The 21,847-nt window shown below is 38.4% G+C and overlaps 1 protein-coding gene across 1 annotated transcript; it reads right to left on the bottom strand.

Moving 5' to 3' along the window:
- Positions 1 to 8,333: 8,333 nt before the first annotated feature.
- On the bottom strand, positions 8,334 to 21,356 carry LOC146575423 (homeobox protein Dlx4a-like). The gene is made up of 3 exons (XM_085270134.1): positions 20,513 to 21,356; positions 17,080 to 17,276; positions 8,334 to 9,835 (listed from the first exon to the last, which is right to left on the bottom strand). Exons 1-3 carry the CDS (start codon positions 20,847 to 20,849, stop codon positions 9,593 to 9,595), a joined length of 777 nt encoding a protein of 258 aa, XP_085126260.1. The 5' UTR covers positions 20,850 to 21,356; the 3' UTR covers positions 8,334 to 9,592.
- Positions 21,357 to 21,847: the final 491 nt, after the last annotated feature.

Below are 21,847 nucleotides of genomic sequence, written 5' to 3' on the forward strand. Positions count from 1 at the left end.
TAATTAATGTGTTTTTTTCTCATCTCGCTCCCTCAATATGTCTCATTCATGAATCCCCCTCTTTATTTGCTTTCTACTCTCTAAGGGGTCACATGCTGTCATCTGCCCAGTAGCAAGTTGTGAAGGCTTTAGTTTTATAGTTTTTACTTTTTAGTCCTCACGCAAGAAGGAAAATTTCTCCCCTTTATTTCCTATTCATCCTGCACATGCCTGATGTCTTCTTATACCATAATGTACTGTGGAATACCATGTTGTGAATGTATATGAATATTTGGATGGGAAATTACTTAAATATAAAAAAAAGTTGATGATAAAAAGACTTGATAACAAGTCCAGATAACTTAGTAAGTTGCTTGTTAGGCCTTTAGCATCCAGCTAGGAAGTAGCAGTTTATCTAACTTGCTGCTGGCCCATCTGCTTATTTATGGTTCACTCGGTTACAATATTTTGTAGCCACACAAATGGCTGGTGCTAGTTATTAGCTAGGTGAGTCATATATATCCATTAGTAGATATCTTAAGTTCCAACATTTAAGCTTGTGAGAGGACAAGCATACTGAGAATTTAATTGGTTCTTGCAGTACTGATTGTTTTCTGTTCATTCACTGTAAGGTTGTGCTTTACAAGTATTTGCATTCTATATTTATATTGCATCAAAGTCCACAATATACATGGAAAAATGAACTCACCTAAGTATATTATGTAGTAATCTGCCTATTAGGTTTAATTACTCATGTCAGAATTGCAAATCATTCTAGCTCAATTTAACTCAGAGTATACAGAGTATGTATCTTTTTTCATCTTTAAAAATTGTCCTCCCAGGTCTTGGCAATCAGGGGACAGAAAATAATTATTCTAAATAAAATCAAAAATATCAGAGGCTCCTCTCGTTTCCCCCAAAACATACTTTCTGCTCGGCTTCTAAACAGAGTGTAAAGGTACAGAAGAGGATTAGGGCCACTGGGGAAAAAATTGCCGTTTTTTTAAAATCAAGAATTCCAAGATAAAAGAAAAAGCTTTTTTTTCCTTTTTCCAGTGCCTCGAATCCCCTTCTGTATAAATGTCTTTACACACCAGACGCCCTAAAATTCTTTTTCAGACTCATTTGTTCTTACTGTTCCAGTTCACTGGACAAATTTGCAGCATTAATTTTTTTTTAACCAAGTTCAATTGTTTATTTTTTGAGGTTCCAAATGAACTGATTTGACCAGTCAGACAACCGCATTTGGCAACAAGTGCATTTGTAGCTCAACACATCCTCCAGTACTGAATATACAATGAAATGGAAATAATAAGATACACAGACACACAGCCAGATGCTGCTTTGGGTCAATCGGATCTCTGCAATGATTTCTCTGCCTCCTTAGGTGTGGTCCAGACTCTGCCAACAAGAGCTCAAACTGCCTCACTGACATCCGGAAATATGTATGAAATCGATTGTGATACAACTTCAACTCCAGGATCAAACTATGAACTTCTCCCTTTATTGTGGGTATTTTTCAGTTTTCTAAATGAGCAAGGAGGAAACAAAGAATGTCTTTAGGTGTTCCTCCTCCTTTTTTTCTCCCTGAAGAGTGTATTGAGTTTATGTTGGTCTGGACCTGTGTAAGATTACCGTCCTCAGCCCTCCTTTCCTTATAAATGTGACATACCACATTGTAGCTGAAAGTGCTCAGTCATTTAGTCATACAGAAGGTTTGAATCCTCTTGTGTACTGACTGTATTCAAAAACAATGTGAACATACTTTTTAAACATAATCCTCAAAGTTTTGTCTGTTATTAAGGGAATAAGAAAAGGACTTTAGGAAATATCAGAAATGCTCCTGTGTTTCGGGCTCTGTGTTTTATCAACAGCAGCTGGCAGGCTAAGCCTGGAGGCTTGGAGAATAAAAGGCAAAGTCAGCACACAGGATCTGTACCTACATGTTATGAGCAGATAGCAGTTGTTAGTGGTATTGAGGAGTTAGGAAAACAGCAGCATCTCACTGGACCCAAGTGATATTTGCAGGTATGTGGAAGCAAGGCTTCACATGCAGTGCAGGGAATAGACTAGAATTACCAAAGTGAAACTAAGGGGCATTTTAATTAAAATAATTCAAAGAGTGTATATAAAGATCAATCTTAGTCCTTAAAGTCATCATCATCCCCTCAAAAGTGTTCTCTTAATCAACAACCATCATATCCGCATATCTAAATGGCTGAATAGGTCTCCCTCCAGTGACTTCCAACATACTAAATGAGTGTTTGTAGAAATGACACAAAGTTCAGGGACATCTATTTGGCCACAAATGGTAAAGATCTTTACCACAAACAGCAACATGACTATGAAGTATTACGCTAACTGTCCATTGTTGCAGTCCCAGCAATGAGACAAGCATGGCTATGCTCAGAGCTCTTAATGATTGCACTTTTCTTAAAAAGTCAAGGAAAGGCATCCAGCAAACAATCAGGTATCTTTCGTCATGCTAGCATAATGTTTGTTTTGGAACAAATTTTCAACGTGACTTATAAATACATCTTTATTCAGTCAAAATGTTTTTTGGGTTCGTGCTTGCAAACTTTGACGCAAACCTAAATCACCTTTTTGTTAAAAGGTTTTTGGAAAAACAGTGTTGGAAACGCATAACAAACAAATGACTTTTACCCAGGAAACTGACCATTATTATTAGCTAGCTGATTCATTAGGAGATATGATCAGTAGTAGTGACAGCAGCTCAATATAACCACTTCAGTAAATCTGGCTAGTCTCATGTTCAAGTTGATCTTCTCAGGTATATCCACACAGCTTCCACATAGCTGTCTGTTTTTTAGATCACTTGTTGGTAGTCCCCTTTAAGCAGTTTCAAACACACCCAATTTCATGAGGAGAATTATTCAGTATAAGAACTATGTCTTCAGCTGTGACTAAGCAGTTTTTTGCCATTTTTAATTAAAAAGTGCAGAGTTTCGTAGTTTGAAGGCAGCACACCAGATGAGCAGCTAAACCAGAAGAATGCTTCTCCTGTTCTTTTATCCAGCATTCATGAGGTTTTGCACCATGACATCATTCCCCAGGGATACTGTTAATGGAGAGATCTATCGATGGAGAGATCTATCTATCGACATTCTGAGGAAACAATGAAGACCGAGTTGAAGGAGCATAGTTTTGCTATACTGTACTGGTGCAGGGGGACACAATAGAACTTCAGAGGCCCAAAAACAACAGCTGATTAAAGGCAGAGATTAAAGGCATACAAGGCGAAGATGATGGCCAAATTTAAATCAGGTAAGGCATTTGATAAATACAGAGCATTTCTAATTTTTGTAAACACAGACTTCTCTTCCATTTTTTTGGTTACCATGGTGAACTAATAAATGACTGGTTGCCTGAGGATGAGTGGGTTTTATCGACATCTGGTCTTTTTAAGCCCCTAAAGCAATCAACTGAAACAGACTCTTTTTGAAAAATGTGAATGGTTGTTTATGTGTGTCACGTGGAATGATACTTTTCTTTGTTCCCTGATTGCTAAGAACTGAGAGACCAATTTAATCAAAACAAAAATTAAAAAACTACATTTTGATTGCCAGAGGTGAGAGTTAGTGTTGGAGTTGTCACACTTGATGAATTGGTCCTCGGAGGGTTAAAGGTCTCTGCTCCCGCCCTGCTCTATCTGCTATTGTGTATGTGTGGCCCTTTGGTTCGCTCTCAGTTTTTCTTGCCTCCTTCATTTGCCAACACTTCAGCAGACACCGTTATGTTGCCATGGTTCCTCAGCCTCCAGGAGGCTTCCGTCAGTTCATTAGGACAATCCGACATGTCTGAAGTATTCCATAAAACTCTATGGTGTGAACTCTGCCAGGGGCAACAGGATGCTGCTCTTGGTAGCAGATTAAATCAATTGAGGTCTCCTAAAAATTTCCAGTGCGGGCTTTCTTTTGTTCCAACGGCTGTTTGATGGTTGGGAGAAAACTACACAAGAAAATGCTTGTAACTTCCACTCCTCTTCCATACGAATCGAGGGCTTTTAATGTAAATAAGTCCATTAGACTTCTGGCGTGAACAATGCATAATGCTCAGGTACTCATCTAATATGTGTTTACTGTGAAAAAGACAGCAGTCAACTGTCTCAATTTAAGAGGAAGAGGAAGAAAATTGTCCAGTGGCGTAAAATAATTTACTGTTGCAGTTAAATCGCTTCCTGAAAAATCAAGCCCCTTCATGCTCAGGTGCAAATGACTCCTTTCTCTGCTTCTTCATTTAATGGCACGAAGGGTGCAGTGTCATTAATAACGGATTATATTTTCCTGTCCCAACCCAAAATTACACATTTAGAAGCACTATACGAATGATTTCAAGCGTTTGTTATTATCAACCTTAACTCTTTATATGATGTGATATAAACAGATGGTTTACACTGGACGACTCAGTTTAATTCATTTTAATGATTTGAAAGTATTTCTATTGCCTCATTTCACAACAATGGCACTTCACTGTGTTTTCTACTGTAAAGTAAAGACCCTGGGATATTCTAAGGTCTGATGACAGTCTGTGAGGAACAGTAGAAAGGAAGAGCACAGCTCAATAGGCAGTTTGAATGTGAGGGGGAAAGAGGACAGGATAAAAAAAAAAAACAGTGGTGGCCTCCATTATGCCACCTTGGCACAACTTTAAATTTCACAGCTAATGTGTCATTTGAACAGAATCTTTGGTTTACATGATAAAAGAAACGAGTAATTTTCTTCTCTACACTATTTATAAAATCACGTTTAAAACACCGGTCAATCTGAAGAACAATCTTCCTCTGAAGCCGCTGGTCTCACCGTGAGAGACCACAGCATTCAGCTTAACTGGACTTTCACCTTATATAAATGCATAAATGTTAGTTTTAGAAGCAAAGTATTGTTATTGTGTGTCATTAATAAAAACAAAAACAATGTCATATTGTTAAAAATCTAGAGAGAAGAATAATGAAGTTCTTTGAAAATGATTTTACATTCACAAACTGTCATGAATCGCTGTGCGGCAGGCAGGAGTTGGACCCAAAATGCAGGCGCTCAGGCACGAGGGTTAAACACAAAGAACTCAGCTTTATTCGCTGGCAGGACAAAGTCATACAAAGCAAACTAACCCACAGAGAGACACACAGAGAGACACACAGAGAGACACACAGAGAGACACACAGAGAGACACACAGAGAGACACAGGGAGATCCACACAGCATGAGGGACGACACGACACTGACTCAGAGAAACACAGGGTTTAAATACACTGGGAAGTAACGAGGGGAATGAGACACAGAAGGAGGGCACAGCTGGGAGAAATCAGGACTGACGAGACAAGCAAAGCAGGACACATTCACATAAGACACGGACCATCAAAGTAAAACAGGAAGGATCACACAGAGACGCGAACTTGACACAGTGGAGACAGCAACTAAGAAATACAGAGACATAAACCATAAGGCAGAGGTCTAAGAACCGAAAGACACAGAGGGAAATACTAAGCTTGGAGCACAAGAAACTAGACTAGAGGGAGTAACAAAAGACCAACCATGAGAACATAATGCACAATGCAGAGTGACAGAAAACAAGAAACTCAAACATGCAAAGGCACAATTACACAGAACAGAGGGGGCACAGAGAAACATGAAGGGCAAGGGATCAAAACTAGAAGCCATAGAATAAATCACACACAAGTACAATAATCACAAAGAACTAAAAACGCTGGGTCAGGGGACCCAGGACCGTGACACAAACGTTTTTATTTATGTTTTTAATTTTGAGGTAAAAATTGAATGTAATGCATTTTACAATAAAGCTGTAACATGACAAAATGTGGAAGAAGTGAAGCGCTGTGAATACTTTGTGGATGTAGTTGCCTCTTCCTGACATGTCTTCCTGTTAATAAAAGGGAGTTCTTCTTTCCCACCATCACCAAGTGATCACAGAGGACTGAGAGCTGATTGGAGTTTTCCTACTATAATAATGTTGGCTCTTTACTATAAAACCGTTGAGAGGATTGTTGTTGTGAACAGGCATTTCATACAGTAAATAAACTTGCACTGGATTGAGTTTCACCAATTACTATATTACAACAATGGAATGTACTACCTTATAATGCCCCTTCCTGACTTCTTGTTTTTTTGCATATTGTTTGCAAAAACATTTTTAGTATTTGACAAAAATAATGTACAGATAAAAAGATAGTAAACACAAAATACCATTTTTAAGTGATAATTTAATTTATGAAAGGATAAAACCGTACCTGGCCTTACTGTATGAAAAAAAAAGTAATTGCCCCTTAAATGTAATAACTGCTTGTGACATCCTTGGCGCCAAAAACTGCAATCAAGTGCTTGCGGTAACTGGCAAGGAGTCACATCTCTGTGGAGGAATTTTGGTCCTCTCTTTCTTAATTCAACCACACTGGTTTTTTTTTATTTTTATCATGAACAGCCTGTTTAAGGTTATAACATCAAAGCATCTCAATCTAATTTAAGTCCCAACTTTGACAACCAATCAGAGGTGGACTTACTGGTTTGTTTCAGATCAATATCCTGCTGCATAACCTGCGTGCACTTCAGTTTCAGGGCACAAACTGATGGTCGGACATTTTTCTTCAGGGTTTCTGCTACACAGCAGAATTCATAGTTCCATCAATTACGGAAAGTCATCCAGGCACTAAAGCAGCGAAGCAGCTCGAGACCATCACACTACCACCACCATGCTGACTGTTGCAATGATGTTTTTTTTAATGAAATTCTGTGTTTTACAGCAGATGTAACAGGACTCAAGCTTTCCAGTAAGTGCAGCTTTTCTCTCATCAGTCCACGGAATATTTTGCCCCAAAGTCTTGGGAATCATCAAGACTTTGGTCAGCAGTGTTGTTTCCTTGGATCTCTCCCATGGGTGCCATTTTTGCCGTCTCTTTCTTATTGCAGAATCATGAAAACAGACCTTAACTGGGATAAGTGAGACCTGCAGTTCTTTAGATGTTGTTCTGGGTTCTTTTGTGACCTCCTGGATGAATCACCAATGCGCTCTTGGGACTATTTTGGTCGGCCGGCCACTCCTGCGAAGGTTCAGCACTGTTCCAAGTTTTGTCCATAGTTCATAATGACCATAGTTTACTGGAGTCCAAAAGCCTTAGAAATAGCTTTCCAGCCCCTTCCAGAATGATAGATGACTGGCAGACTTTGTTTCTCAGTCGTTCTTAGGTTTCATCTTCTAGATCGTGGAATGATGAGTTGCTTTATGAAATAGTTTAGCCTTTGTCAGACAGGTTTTATTTAAGAGATTTCTTTATTTAGCATATCTGGCAGTAAATAGTGAGGCTAGTGAAATTAAATTCAGCATTCCAATTTTTTTTTATTAATCTCAGTTAATTAATAATTTAACAGAGAAGGGAAGTTTTTCCACACAGGGCCAGATAAGTTTGTATAGTTTATTTCTCGTCATAAATGAAACTGCTTTTGTATTTATTCATCTTACCTTGTCTAACATTAAAATGTATTTGATGATCTAAAACGTGTGAGAAATATGGAAAAAAACTAAGAAATTAGGGAGTTTATCACGGCACTGTAGGGATTTGCTTTTTCTGGTCCGAAGAAAACATGAAACTCATGTTTTCACGCAAATCTTCAAAAACCGTTCAGCAAATCAATTTGATGCGAAAGGATTAAGCCTCAGTAATCCAGTTTGATGCAATCCACTACTTCCTAGACTTCTCCCTCGAGGGCTGGAGGCAGAAGGATATTCCCTTGACTGACAATTACAGATAATTACAGCGTCAGAGTGAAAGCTTTATTTAACAAGCTGTGTCCTAAATTACCTATAATTGACGTGGTCATTTTATAAAATCATTGACAATGTTTGACGACTCTTTTTGCATTTCCAGATGTTTGCAGGGGTGAAAGACGTGACTTGCTTCTTCTGATTTACGACTTTAAAGAAAATGGCTTTGGGCCACAGGGACGCACAAAGAACTTAAACTGAGGAGGGGATGTGTTATTTTAGCAACAAGTTACTGTTGCCAGAATTCGATATTCTATCAAAGGTGCAAAGACAAATTACATCCACCTACGGATTTAGGTTAAATAAACAAAATCAGCGATAGGTTTGATTTATTTCAGATAACAAAGGCTAACCTAAATCTGCTATTGGCAAACTGATAATTTGGGATTTTAAGAGGTCGTTGAGTTGAAAAAAAAGAAGTTTGGAATTTAAAGTTGAAACTTATGGAGACGGTCTTTGTAATTCATTGGTGAAATAAAATGAAAAGTTCATAAAAATGTAAATCAGCCTATTATTTTCCACCAAACACCCCAATCCCACTAAAGCTTTCTGAGGAAAGAAGTGAACAATGAGTTGAATGGAGAGGAGCATGAAGTCCAATTATTTTAATTTAGTCAATTTTTCACTTATGTGGATTATAAAAATGAAAAAACAGTGAGCCAAAAAAAAAGAAAGAAAGAAAGAAATGAAAGGCTTTTACGAAACACCCTAAAATGACTCTTTATACTGACACTATATACTATATAAGTGCTATTAGTACTTTTTTATATTTGCCTTTTGCACTGGATCCTACACAGAACACAAACACACAAATGTCAGCATCACAAGAAAGTTTGTTTTCATCTGTGTTTTAATTTGATCTGTATTTAACATTAAAAAACCAAACTGTTCATTAAAAAATATTTATGAGGACGCCCTCTTTTTACACATGTACCTGCCCGAGTGTAAACCCAAATAAAAGGCAAAGAAAAAAAGAAGCCTCCGGAAAAGTCCGGAAGCAGTGGTGGCATTAGCTTTGAGTTATAGTGTTAACTTGTAGCTTTATCAAAATGTCTTAGCAGGCAGAGCTGCTCTGGAGGCAGAACTAGGCTTTTTTTTTAACTTAGGTAAGGTTATTTAAAAAAAAAATATATTTAAAGCTAAATTCCTCCTCATACAAATGAAAAGCTGAGTTCTACTGCTACTGTAAAGCTACATTTGACATTTACCATATTTATACTGTAACTGAGACTTCCTGGACCCGTGGTCACCAGTACAAATGCAGTCTCGCTTTAAATTGGAGTCGGATACGCACAGTTTGATATTAGGCAACTGGCAAAGTAAACACCAAAAACATGACAGTGAAATACTTCAAACAGGTATACACAGTGCTATGGCTTTGTGTAAGTACCGAACACTTACTGCTCAGCCTGGTAGATCTGATGATTCACTCCTCATAGCTGAGTCTCGGAGAAGTTTATCAATATTCATATCTCGCTAGTTATATTTTACAAATGAGACCTGAGCCACTTTGTCGATCCCTTATTCCAAGGCTTATCAGACATCATCAACACACCGCTAACAGCTAATAGTAAATTCAACTCGTCTGAAAATTGTACTGATTGTAGTATTTCTTTCTGTTATAATATTGTGTATTTTACAGCTATTTTAGCAGTTTCCCCTATATCTGTCCACTTTAGTTTTATTGCATAGCTGCTGCTTATATTTTTGCCTCCAGAGTGGCTCAGACTCTAAAAAATGTCCTTGTCTCTTAGAGCTTCAGTTCAGCCTGCCGGAATAATTCCGCAATTTGTCCCGGAAGCGTCGCATCTCCCCGTCTGTCACATCATCTGAGTTCTTGGCATGGGTTCCTGCTGGTGTCCGGGATACCAGTGTCCAAAATTGTTCACATATCCTCCTGAGTGCACCGGTGCACCTTTGGCAGCCATGCTGATATCCCACAAGGAACACGGCGAGGAGGAGGCTGGTGGTGGAGGGGCAAGGTGTTCTCCCTCGGGTCCACAGGGCCCATTCTTCATGATCTTCTTGTATTTAGATCGTTTATTTTGGAACCATATTTTCACCTAGAAAAAGAAAAAGTACAAGAGTTAAGAGTCATACAGGAAACGCTGTGATTGGATTGAGTGATTTATTACAAGATAAAGACCAAAACTATCATAAAGTGACTGTTTTATTTTAAGGTCATGGGCTCAGTAAATAATTTTATTTAAAAGAATTATGCAGCACCGTGTTCTTATTTTGTCCTCTTTTTTTCTTCCTCGAGTTTTTAAAAAATCAGTAACCAACACAACAGTGGGTGAGTCTTTAACCATAAATATACATCTAAAAACACTTTGTTCACAACTAAAATCAAATCAGGTTAAACTCTCATTGCACCCTTGTGGTTGTATACGAATACCAACAAGTCAAGTTGGAGTTTACAACTGTCTTTACCAAGGCACATATAATATGTGCTTTATTAGCATCGTCAACCCAGCAGCCCAAAAGAACTGTACAATCACCTAAAAATCAAGGTGGGTGTTGTCACAATCTCTCCTATAATTTTGCCATTAACCACAAAACTAATCAGTTTTTCCTTGAGTTCAAATGGAGGGTTTTTTTTGCCAAATTTGAAGAAATTCCCTCAATGTGTTGCTAACAGTGGATCACAGTAAAATCTAATCCGATCATCCTTAAGCCTGAGTGAACCCTCCTTCACCACAGTTACTGACAAGAAGAAAAGATTTCGATATAGATGACCTGATAACTGAATCATTATAAAGTCATTGCTATCTAGCACTAACAGCTGTGATGACCAAAGGTAAGTGATGTGCATGAGCAGATTAACATTAGCTTTGGGCTCCTTAAATCTAGGTGCTAGCTTAGGTGCTTCCTTTAAGTTGAACTCAGCGAGGAAGCAGTTTTTCTCTGCACAACTGTTTCTGTTTTTAGTTTTTGGAAACATTAAAAGGTTTAGCACATGTTAGCAATGATACCTAATGATGTAGCGGTGATAATGTGATACCTGCGGCAGGCAAAAACAAAGCAAAACAATAAGGCAGTGTAAGGTTACATAAACCAGGCAACAATAGGCAGCACACGTAAGATGTGCCTATACTTCAATGCGGTACTAACAGAGAGTAAGCTTGGAGTAATATTACAGGGAAACTATAGTTAGCTCCTACAGCTAAAAACACCAGCACATGATAAGGTACTTGAATCACACTGTCACACCCACACTACAGCATACAGCTCCTTTAGGGTTTTAAAAACTATCTTGGTGTGACACATAAAGCTGTTTATTGGAACGCCTGCATCTTATAGAACGACGGGTTCAATGGAAACTGATGGTCAGCATATTACCCAATCCTGTGAGTATATTAGCCAGCAGGTTCATACAAAAATATTAATATGTGACTACAGGCATCATATAATTAAAATATCTCAAAGTATTTAGATGAATATCACTTCAATCATTTATCAGTGGTTACAGATGATTTAGTTACGTTGTTAATATAATTGGCATTTCTTTGTTTCCAGCATGCTTGCAAATTGAGCATCAAATTACGCAAATATGCCTGTCGGCCAACCTGTCAGCTTAGCGGGAACGAGTGAATCATGTATAATTGTACAGAGCCAGTGAAGGATACTTTTGTCTGAAATGGGTTTTAACTGTGCTGTAAAGGGGAAAAAACCTGCGCCCATAGCACAGTTCTGGCTAGCAACAAAGGAGAAGAAATATAAAAGAGTGAGCAAAAGAAAAGAAAACACTCTTGGCCCTGAAAGTGTTTTCTTCTCCAGTCCTAGGAATTATTACCCGGGGAGTTTATGGGTATTTATGAAGACTGTTGTGAAGTGGTTTTATGGAAGATATTTTAATCTATAAAAATTCTAATTTCAGAGTGCTGTAATTGATTTGGAATATGTGGAAAAAATTATCCCTTTCCCAGTAATCCCAAAATGTCCAGCTTTCACACCCAGCTTTTGAACTGAAACAGCCAGAAATCATGCCGAGTGAAATTTGACATTTAATTTAAACTCTATTGTTCCAATATATCCACTGACGCCAGTCACCAGCTGTGAAAAGCATAGACTCCATAAATATACGATATAATATATGAAAATTAAAGGCGATAATGCTGCTTTTCAGAAATTAAAACTAATTAAATTGTAAATTATCCACTTTGAATTCTTCAAGCTGCAACATTTAGGAAGGTTTTAAATCATATTAAAGTTCAATTATTAAATTAATATAATATTAATCTTAATATAAAAAGTGATAGTCACACACTGCATTGAATACTATATAATAATCCCCTGCAGTATTACACTGTGGATGAAAACCTGAAGGATTGGAGTGTAGCTTAAGAGGCCAGGAGTCAATCAACAGCATCCTCAGTGAGAGCATGTCATCTGTAATTATTGGTTTCATATTCCAGCAGCAACACGGAGCTGACAGTTTTCTGAGTGTGTGGCTAATGACTCTGACTTTAAGGGAAGACGGTGGCTGAAAGGCAGGCAAAAGACCACTGAGGGACACAGAGTGTGTGAAAATTAACAAACTTAATTGTCTGCATATACTAAAGTCCTTGTCAAAAAAGTTTTTTTTGTCCAGATGTCTTCCATTTGGAAGTTGTATAGATGGCGTGTATGTGTGTGTGAGGGAGATGGACAGAGATAGGGAACGTTTCGAGGAAAAACATTAGAACAGTGCTACGTGCCATTTCTCAGCTGCGTTGGGAACATTATTTTTCGATGGAAAGTGGTCAGTCGCTGGCTGGCAGCCTAATGGCATGATCGCTATCTTCAAGTGTGTGCGAGTGTGTGTGTGCGCGTGCATTTACGTGGCTGTGGGTGAATGCGTGCACATAAACTACGTATGTTTTCCATGAGTGTGCCCGTGATCAGAAAAGCGCACCCGTGTACGTGAGGAATGCACAGCAGACGCAGCGGGCCAACACATATAAGCACACAGGCTAGATGCAGCTGACTGTGGGTTTCAGTAGGACTTGTTCTGTGTCTTCTATTAATTATGTCGTAAAGAAGCCTAAAAATATAAAAAGTTGCTTTTTGTTTAAAATTACTGCACATATTTTACCTGCAATTCTCTATATTTACAGCAATACTGGTTAGCCTAGCCTAAAACATCAGAGGTTTTTATGTTTCAAAATCATTTGACCAAGAAAAAGGAGTGGAAAGTAAACAAAATAGAAAGTATTTATTAGAGAAAATGAAAGAAAATAATAAAATTTCAAGGATCGCAGGGTTTTAGTTCTACATGACCAGTACATTAATAATATACATTATTAATATAAGCCAATATTCATCCTCAGTTCCTGATTCAGATAATTTTTCAGTGTATCGTAGTTCGTGCATGACATGATCTGACATATAAGTACAAGGGGAAACAAAGACAATTATTCTAACTGACACAGCAAAAGCTCTTCACTCTTTTCCAGAAAAGTCATTTTTTTCCTCCCTAAAAATATAGGGCTTGGGTTTGGGTTAACACTGAGGATGACTTTGACCTCAGAGTGTTAAAACATTGTACCTAATCTAGTTAATCTCTTGGTTTGTTTAATATATTTGTTCCCATCTGTCTATTTACTGGCTAGTTGGACCCGTTTCCATTACTGTTGCCACATTCCGAAAAATTAAAGTTAAATTTGCTAATAGAACCAAGAATTGGATGAAAAATAAAAATCAAGGTTGAAACGTACAGGCAAGGCAACTCTTGATTAAAGAAGCGGAAGACTGTGTCAAAGCTGAAGGCAGTAAACCTTTTAATTTATGAGTGTCTTGCCCAAATACTTTTGATCCCCTGAAAATAGTGGGCTGTGTATACAAGATGCTGAAGTTCAACAAGGCTTAAGTGCAACATTTTTCCCCAACCACATCACCACATCAACTGTACCGTGTACACCAACTGTACTATCAACTGTAAGCTGGATATGAACATTTCACAAAAGGCACCATCATCTTCAACATGTGGCGTTGTGCATAGGGTGTATTTAACGAATGCTGCTTTTTTCGTTCTATTGTGGAATTTCTGAGTGTGTTATAATGGAAACATTTACACATCAGGAACTGGACATTTAAAAAATCCAGATAAAAGGACAAAAAGTAGTGAGTTATTTTGTACCTAGCCTACAGGAATGCAACAAATGTAACAAATGGTATGTGATACTAATAAAAGTAACTTCAGTAACTTTGTGCCGTGTTTCTGAAATGGGAACTCAAAGAAAGAAGACTCCCACACGCTAAACATCACAATCCAACATACAAATGTGCTGCCATTCCTCAAACTACCATCACATGTGCGCTCATTGTACTCCACAATCAGCTGAATCATACTGTGTTGATCCGTACAAACTGACTGCCTTTGATCCAAAACACCTTGAAGAACAAGGAGCGAGTTCAAAAATGGTGCTTCTCAATGAGCATACATGTGAGTATGACTTGTAGCAGACCACAATAAAAAAGCAAACCACTATACCACTACAAAAGATGAAGACAAATGAATGGATCATCTCTTACTTCTAGTGTAAACATAGCTGCTGCAGTTAATTCATATGGGATTAGGACAATTCAGCTGATGATCAAATGCTGATGGTTGCTGAGTGTGCACACACATGCAGGCGAGCATGGATCGTATTTCAAATATTCCAAAACAGTGTCATCTAATGTTTCCCCAGTCGGACACCTGCTGTCTATTCAAACCTTTATTCTTCACCTTTTGGACAGGCGCAATGTATCTGTGATTATTCTACACAGAGCCTACAGTGTCATAAGCCCATGGAAGTAAGGCACTGCTATAATTTGTTGTTATAGATTCCTGTTATCCATAAATAACAACGACTCTGCTGACTGACAGAGTTGGCCACTTTGTCTACAGTCTACATGTACCAGTTACTCACAGGGACAATACTTCCTGTTTTCCAGCTCTGCACTGGTTTTCCCAAGAGAAACAAAATGTTTAATAATATCACTGTCAGACTCTGTCGTTGTTGGCTGTGCTTATGTGAAACTTCCACTTTTTCAGTTTTCATTAACTAGAAAATAGCTGAAACCAACTTATTTATCATATTTAAGAAACTACAGACAATGACTGACTCTCCTCTTGGTAAGTCAGTTTGCTTAGTGCAGATGAATTTGGTAGTAAATACATCCTACCGTGAGCTACCATGATGGCAAAAACACTAGCTCAACTCAAATAATACATCACTAGTTCAAGCACTTTAACAAGCGTTTGGACATCACAGTGTTAAACTAAGTTTTAATTGTATCAATTATATGAAATTATAAACAAAGTTATTATTACTTTATTTTGAATTGATGAATGAATTACATTAAGTTGGCAATAGAGGTGCAACAAAAGAGACGACACAGCCATGCCTCTTACAGCCTTCTCTTGCACTGAGTCAGTATTACACTAGCTGACAGCAGTGGATCACTGGAGCTAAATATCAACATAAAATTTGTCAGTAATCTGGATTTTCCAGCGTCACTACCTCGTGACTTCTTGGCACCTCTCAAATGAAGTTTTGTGTTGAACAATATCAGGAAAACTGCCCGACAAAGCAAATCAGAATCAGCAATCAGCTTAAATGAGCACATTGCTAATTTAAGCAGGCCCAGTAGTAAACACAGACACTGACAAAATAAAGCAGTTAGTAAAACACGTTCCACTGTTTTTCTTTGTCAGTTACACAGATATAGAGATTTATGGCTGATGAGCCCCAATGAAAAACACAACAGTTTTTCAGTATCATTAAAAAGGATTTATTCAAAGAAAACACGCTGGAATGGAAAGCATCTCTCTGGTCTATGAGTGTGTTTTCTTCATTAGTTCTGTTACGATTATGTCATTTGCATTGGTAAGTTTTAAAAATGTTCATTATGTCTCATAACGAGACCAACCAGGTGTCACACTTTGTTTTTTATCACTTGTCCCATAAAGTTGAGTCTCACAAAAAACACGTGCCTTATAAAGAAATGTGAATCTACCCTCCCCCCCAAAAAAGTAAATAAATAAAATAAGATATATTTGATCCTAAAATGGTCAGTGCCAAATGTATATAGTGCTACATTTTTTGTATTTGTTAAATAAATACTACAAAATCTACCTTTAATCATTAGCAATGTGTTCCACATTGTACTACACAAGCATGCTCCATTCCCCACAATTAGTTTCATGGGGTCCAGTCATAATACTCAAAGCAGTGCATGATGTTAGGTGAAATAATCAGCCTATACACGAATCATTACAACCAACTACACGTTTCTTTGTGGATTCCAACTGTACATAAAATATTTTTGTATTGAATATATAATTAGGGCTCCTATTTCTAAAGCAGTCCATGTATTTTGCAAAATGTGTAAGTTACTACATTTCGTATTTTGAAGAAAATGCACCTTCATTCACACATTTGCCTGTTTTTCTAACGCTATGATAAAACTGAGGATTGGGGGATTTGATCTGTAACGTAAAGATTCAGAACAGCAGATATCGAAGTGTTGTTGACTGGATAAAAGCTGGATTGCTGCTGGCTAACGTGGTTCAACCTTTATGGACATTTATAAAAAATGTGAATTATAAATAAATGTTAAAATATCCAATTAAATCATTTTTACCTAGACGCCACAACAACACGATGCAGCTTCACAGACAAAACAGCAGCTGTTGGGATTCGTTTGCTGGTGTCTCCACATGTGTATGAGTGCGCACACACATTTCAAAGAGATGCAAAACAGGCAGAAAGTCCCAGTGAACCAATTTTGAACCTGTTCTGGTGACACGTGGAGACAAATCTGCGCAAACGGTTTCCAGCACACTGCTCTGCATTTTCAAATGTTTTCTCCCATCTCATGAATTGGAAGATTTCATGACAGAGTTTATGCCATATTGCACTTATGTTTGGCTACATCAATGTCTAATTCACAGATGAAGGAATGTTGGCATCAGTCGGCATGAATGTACCAGCGCTCGTCTTGTTTGGGCTTAGCAGAGAACAAAGAAAACAATCAGAGGTGTGATTGAGCTCGGTTAAGAAGTAGCTCTAATTTTGTGTCATGCATACTTTGGAAAATAGGGTGAAATTGCAACTCACACCCTCTATTAGAGTCACTTCACACTGGAAATGTTTTCAAATCTTCACATCATAGGCAATAATGTTTTTACCTTAGACAGGTTAATTATATTCCTAAAAGTGTCATTCCATCCTGCTCACATTTTAATGCCTAACATATTACGAATGTTCAAATTTAGGGACCGTCTACACTGCTTTATTGTGCATGCTTTGTCCATGTGTGAATAGCTCATACCAACCTGTGTCTGCGTGAGGCCCAGTTTGGCGGCCAGGTCGGCCCTCTCGGGCAAGGCGAGGTACTGGGTTTGCTGGAAGCGCTGGTTGAGAGCCTGTAGCTGCAGGCTGGAGTAGATGGTCCGAGGCTTCCTGATCTTTTTCCCTTTTCCATTGAGCCTCACTTCTCCATTTTCTATCACCGCTGTGGGCTTCTCATGCTCTGCGTTAGAAGGGAGGACAGAAGGACGGTGTTCAGAAAAATGTTAACAGTGGGATTTCAAGCTGGGCTCTTCTATGTCACAAAAAGACTGTAGAAAATCATTTTAACATTTAAATGATTACGAGATATAAAATATTCATGTGTGAACACTGAAAATTGATGTTGGACAAAAAAAGTGGTTTATACTATAATGTTTTTGACATAAATTCTTTTTTAACCATTTATTATATTAGAAATTGTACAAAAAGTATAAATAACACTGAAAAGTATTTTGTGAAAACTGTCCCAACATCTACAATTCAAAGATAAAAAAAGAAATCTCTACATGTGTTGATTAAAAAATTGGCATTCAAAGATTTTGGATTCAAAATACTAACAACAATTAATAATAAGCTCCCCTCTAAAATTGGATGGTGCTGTTAAAAATGGATATAGCGCAGAAGCAGTAGTTAACTTCACCCAGTACTCAAGGCTAGAAAAATCCAGGAACCTGAAGTAACACTGGAGGAAAATAACCCGCTGATACTGGCTAAAACTACTACAGCTACAGTAAATCAACCCACAGCAGCTCATTTTTACCCAGTGATATTATGTAATGATTAAAGATCAGGTAGCGCCACAACTATGACATGTGCAATGATAGTGAGTGGTGGTCCTTTTCAAACCATGTTGACTTACAGTTATCCAGACATCAAAGCAGCTCAGCTTTTCTTTGTGTTTTTTGTATTTGTGTATTTTTTTCAGGAAAGCTATATTGTGCGTACGTACACCCCCTCTGATCTTTGTTATGACATGAGCTCACAGCTTGCAGTGGCAGGAAAGAACAGTTGTAGAAAAGCCAAGGCCCCACAAGATGCTTGCATTCTGTATCTGAGCTACGCTCTGAGCTGACGCGCAGCAACACCGGGGGACAGAAGCACAGTGGGTGCTTAGAAACGACCTGACAGGGGAAGGTTTCTTTTAGAAAGAAAACGCGCTAGTGTGTAAAACACTTATTAGCTCAATCTGGCTCACACATCCATATATAATAAAACGTATATGTATGTTTTTAAGGTGTGACCCTTGTTCCAAGAAACTGGACATTTCATAAAGGTGACCAAAGTGTCCAAAAAGAACTCCATGTCAACAAGCCCTGCAGAGTCCCTCACAGACCAAGATTTGTACAACACAGTTAACGTGTAAAGTGATGTTTAACTTGTATGTATTGGGTGAGTTAGAGCGTGGTGTAAAACTCCAACAGCAAAAGTCCAAGAAGACAGATTTTGGGTGAGCACCAATGAAAATCTGTCGTATTTATTTGTGTTTTTGTAACTGATCATTTTCCCTGCCACTGATTCCAAATCTGCTTTAAAAATGTATAAACTGCAGTTGCTGTGAAGGATTGTGAAATGGGCCTTGAGCTGATCCATCTGTTCGTCTGTCGATGCGCATTTACAGAAGCAGAATTTATTTATAAAACCAGTCGAGTAAACCTGATGAAAGTACTGCGTCATGTTCACCTGCGTCATGTTTATGGAGAACTTCTTAATAGCAATGAACTGGTCTGCATTGGTGCATCATATCTTTATTCTCTTCCCCCTCCTGCCCCCCCCCCTCTTTCTTAAATAGATAACTATCATATCTGATATCATATCTCACAGTACAATAATATTGAATGGGTTGCATTGTTGTATTTTGTCATGTTTCTCAGGTCTTTGTCTGAATTTCTACGAACATTATTGCTAAGGATTGTCTTATTGCATTGGAGTCACACTGGGTTAAATATGTACACTTGGGTTTTAAGGGGTATTTATTATTTTCTTCTTTTTTTGGGGTTGTATGGAAGCCCCAAACGCAATTTCATTGTTCTTGACAATGACAATAAATAAATAAATACTAAATACTAAATAACTTTTTTTTCTTTTTGAGAAAACATAAAAACATTGTGTACTTTTTCAGAATTTTATTTTCATTTTTAAGCTTTTCTGCCCTTTTTTATGTGTATCTAATACAAGACGGCTGTTTTCTGTCTCTCTGAGAGTCTCTGTCAGCGTTCCTGTCATCTCAATATTTTGTAAACTGGTGAAATAAGTCACCAGATTTTAAGCTGAATATATGCTGAAATGACCGTAAATACTGCATGTGAGGCAAGGACATTTTCAGTATAGACAAAAAAAATAATCCTATGTAAAGATTTAGTTTAAATGAACGTGTTTTTTATGTAATAGTAAATTCTTTAAATAATAATGATGAAAATAAAAATATAAAATTAAGAGCAATTTTTTTTTAAAGTGAAAATGTGAAAGAAAAGTGATCTGCACTGGGATATTATTTAAAACAAAAGAAACAGTCGTAATCGTCCCGGTATCTGTTAACTGCTCCTGCTGCCAAATTCTGACGAGACGTTTTCATCTTACGTGGAGTTTTATTTTTATTGGCGTTTATTGTTTTTTTCGTAGCTTTAATCTGTCATATTACACAAAATAACTGCACGTCTTTGTCAATGAAGCAAAGACATAAATAAGAATATGAAGTAAATGTATCAGGTTTTTCCCTTTGGGTTGGATTTTAGTTTTGTTACACTTTGAAAAAAAAAAAGCTCAAATCTATAAAACACTTTTTTTTCGTTTAAAATGACATTTTCGTTTAATTTCGTCCATTTCGTATTTAGTTAATTCTGTTTATTGTGGTAGTGTGATAAGTCAGATCACAGGCTTTGGTTTCTGCTCAGAGGGAAACGTGACGGCTAATATTTGGAGCATGAGGATGAGGCTTTGGGTTTTGGTGGGGAGCGCGGGACACCACAGTGCCTGTGCCGGAGAGTCACACAGTCTGCGCAGGCCTTAAACACATCTCCCGGCCAACCCCAAAATACGCTAAACACAACGCTGTGGCCGACCTGTGTGTGGATCCAATTATTGCGTTCCGCTGCGGCTTATTTTCATGTTTCTGTAGACCCACTTCAAGAATTTTAATGGTCCGAGTTCATCCGCTGTGATTATCCTTATTAGTTTTGCATGTTTTATTCTTTTAATGTCCTCTGTGATTAATTTCAGACTGAATTACTATTAAAAATGACACATCGAACTATTAATAATGTATTTTAGCTTGTTGTCGGATTTATTTATTTATGGCATCTTTCAGCACATTTAAACTGACAAATAAATTAAACTAAAATCCCACGAACATATTTAAAGACCAAAGTGTAGAAACAATGAAATGAGCAAACATTAATTCATTTCTGTGCGTAAACCTACCCGCATCGTCCAGTCTGGTGTGTCCGAGCGCGCCGCTGTGACCACCGTGCTGATAAGGCAGGTAGGCACCGGGGTGATGCGCGCTCACTGGACTGTGGTAGGGTGGGTATCCCAGCGGGCGACCGTAAGAGGAAGCCCCGGAGGAGAAGGGCCCATCGTGCTGCGAGGGTCCGACAGCGTGCAGTCCGTGGACCGGATAATGGTTGTGGGATAAGCCTGGCGAAGGTTGTTGATGTCCAGGGTGTCCAGGGTAGCTGTGTCCACCGAACTCCAAAAACGCGGATTTGGACGGATCGGACGTTACTAAAGTGTCTGATATGGAGCTCATAGTCATCATTGGGGAGAGGGGCAGCGATGTGCAGGGGAGAGAGGACGACGGGTCGGCTATGACCTACAGATGAGGGTCATGATAAGGCAACTGGTTTAAAAAGAAACAAGAAAAACACCCCACAAGAAAACAGAAGACTTTAAGAAGCAGCTCTTTAAAAACAAAGCGTCTCTGTATTCCCGTGGAGTGACTTTAGGTGGGTCTGCCCTCCGCTACATCCCAGCTGAAAGCTCCACAAACATCACGCTCAGTGTTTAAAAGCATTAAGTCCAACAGTAGAAGACTGGACGAATGGCAGGGAAACACGCAGACCAACAGGGGAAGTCAGCGAACAGAGAAAACAAAACAGGAACTCTTAACCAAGCAGCAGGTTTAATTACGAATATCCTTCGACGTCCTCCTACTCTCGGGCCAAAACAACCAGGTTCCCGCTCGATTCCCCGTTTGTTGTAAAGAGACTCCTGGCAGCGGAGAGAACTGGAGAGTGTTCCGAACCTGAGAGCGCACTGCGCGTCTGCTCTGACCCCCTCTCTGCCTCCATTTGGCACAAGCAGCGCGCTCATTGGCTGCAGGGCTTAACCGTGTCACACAAATCACAACCGGCAGCGGCGGGGCAGCCGGCTCTTCCCGGAGCTTGTGGCCTTAAGAATGCCGAAAGAAGCCTTCAAGTTAAGAACGGCCATTAAAACATTTTTCCGCAAGTGTGACAACATGTACAAAAATAAATAAATAAAAAACTGCAGACATATTTTCCTTTCATGAGGTCAACAACTGCTTGGATCACAACAGTTTAACGAAGGCATTTTATTAATACTGACTGACGAGCTTATTTTTGGGTTGATGTGTATTTATTACTGTGAAAACGATTCGCTTCTTTAATCTGCGAGGACGTAAATGTCCTCTGGTGTTTAACGGAATTGGTGCTAAACTTTTTAAAGTACATTGTATTAACAGGAATTTATTGTACAGGATGTTCGAACCCTCTGGCAGAAATAACAATAAAATGT

This window comes from Mchenga conophoros, linkage group LG4 (assembly GCF_057382185.1).
Source record: "Mchenga conophoros isolate Kocher_MC1m ecotype Shallow Benthic linkage group LG4, M_conophoros_male_GT1.1, whole genome shotgun sequence".
NCBI classification, from domain to species: Eukaryota; Metazoa; Chordata; class Actinopteri; order Cichliformes; family Cichlidae; genus Mchenga; species Mchenga conophoros.

Bases quoted from the DNA above. Each gene is read 5' to 3' on its own strand.
- LOC146575423 (XM_085270134.1), bottom strand. From the start codon at position 20,849: ATGATGACTATGAGCTCCATATCAGACACTTTAGTAACGTCCGATCCG. The intron at 17,277-20,512 runs GTAGGTTTACGC...CTTCTAACGCAG, and splicing joins CACCAGACTGGACGATGCGG to AGCATGAGAAGCCCACAGCG. The intron at 9,836-17,079 runs GTTGGTATGAGC...TTCTTTTTCTAG, and splicing joins TGGGCCTCACGCAGACACAG to GTGAAAATATGGTTCCAAAA.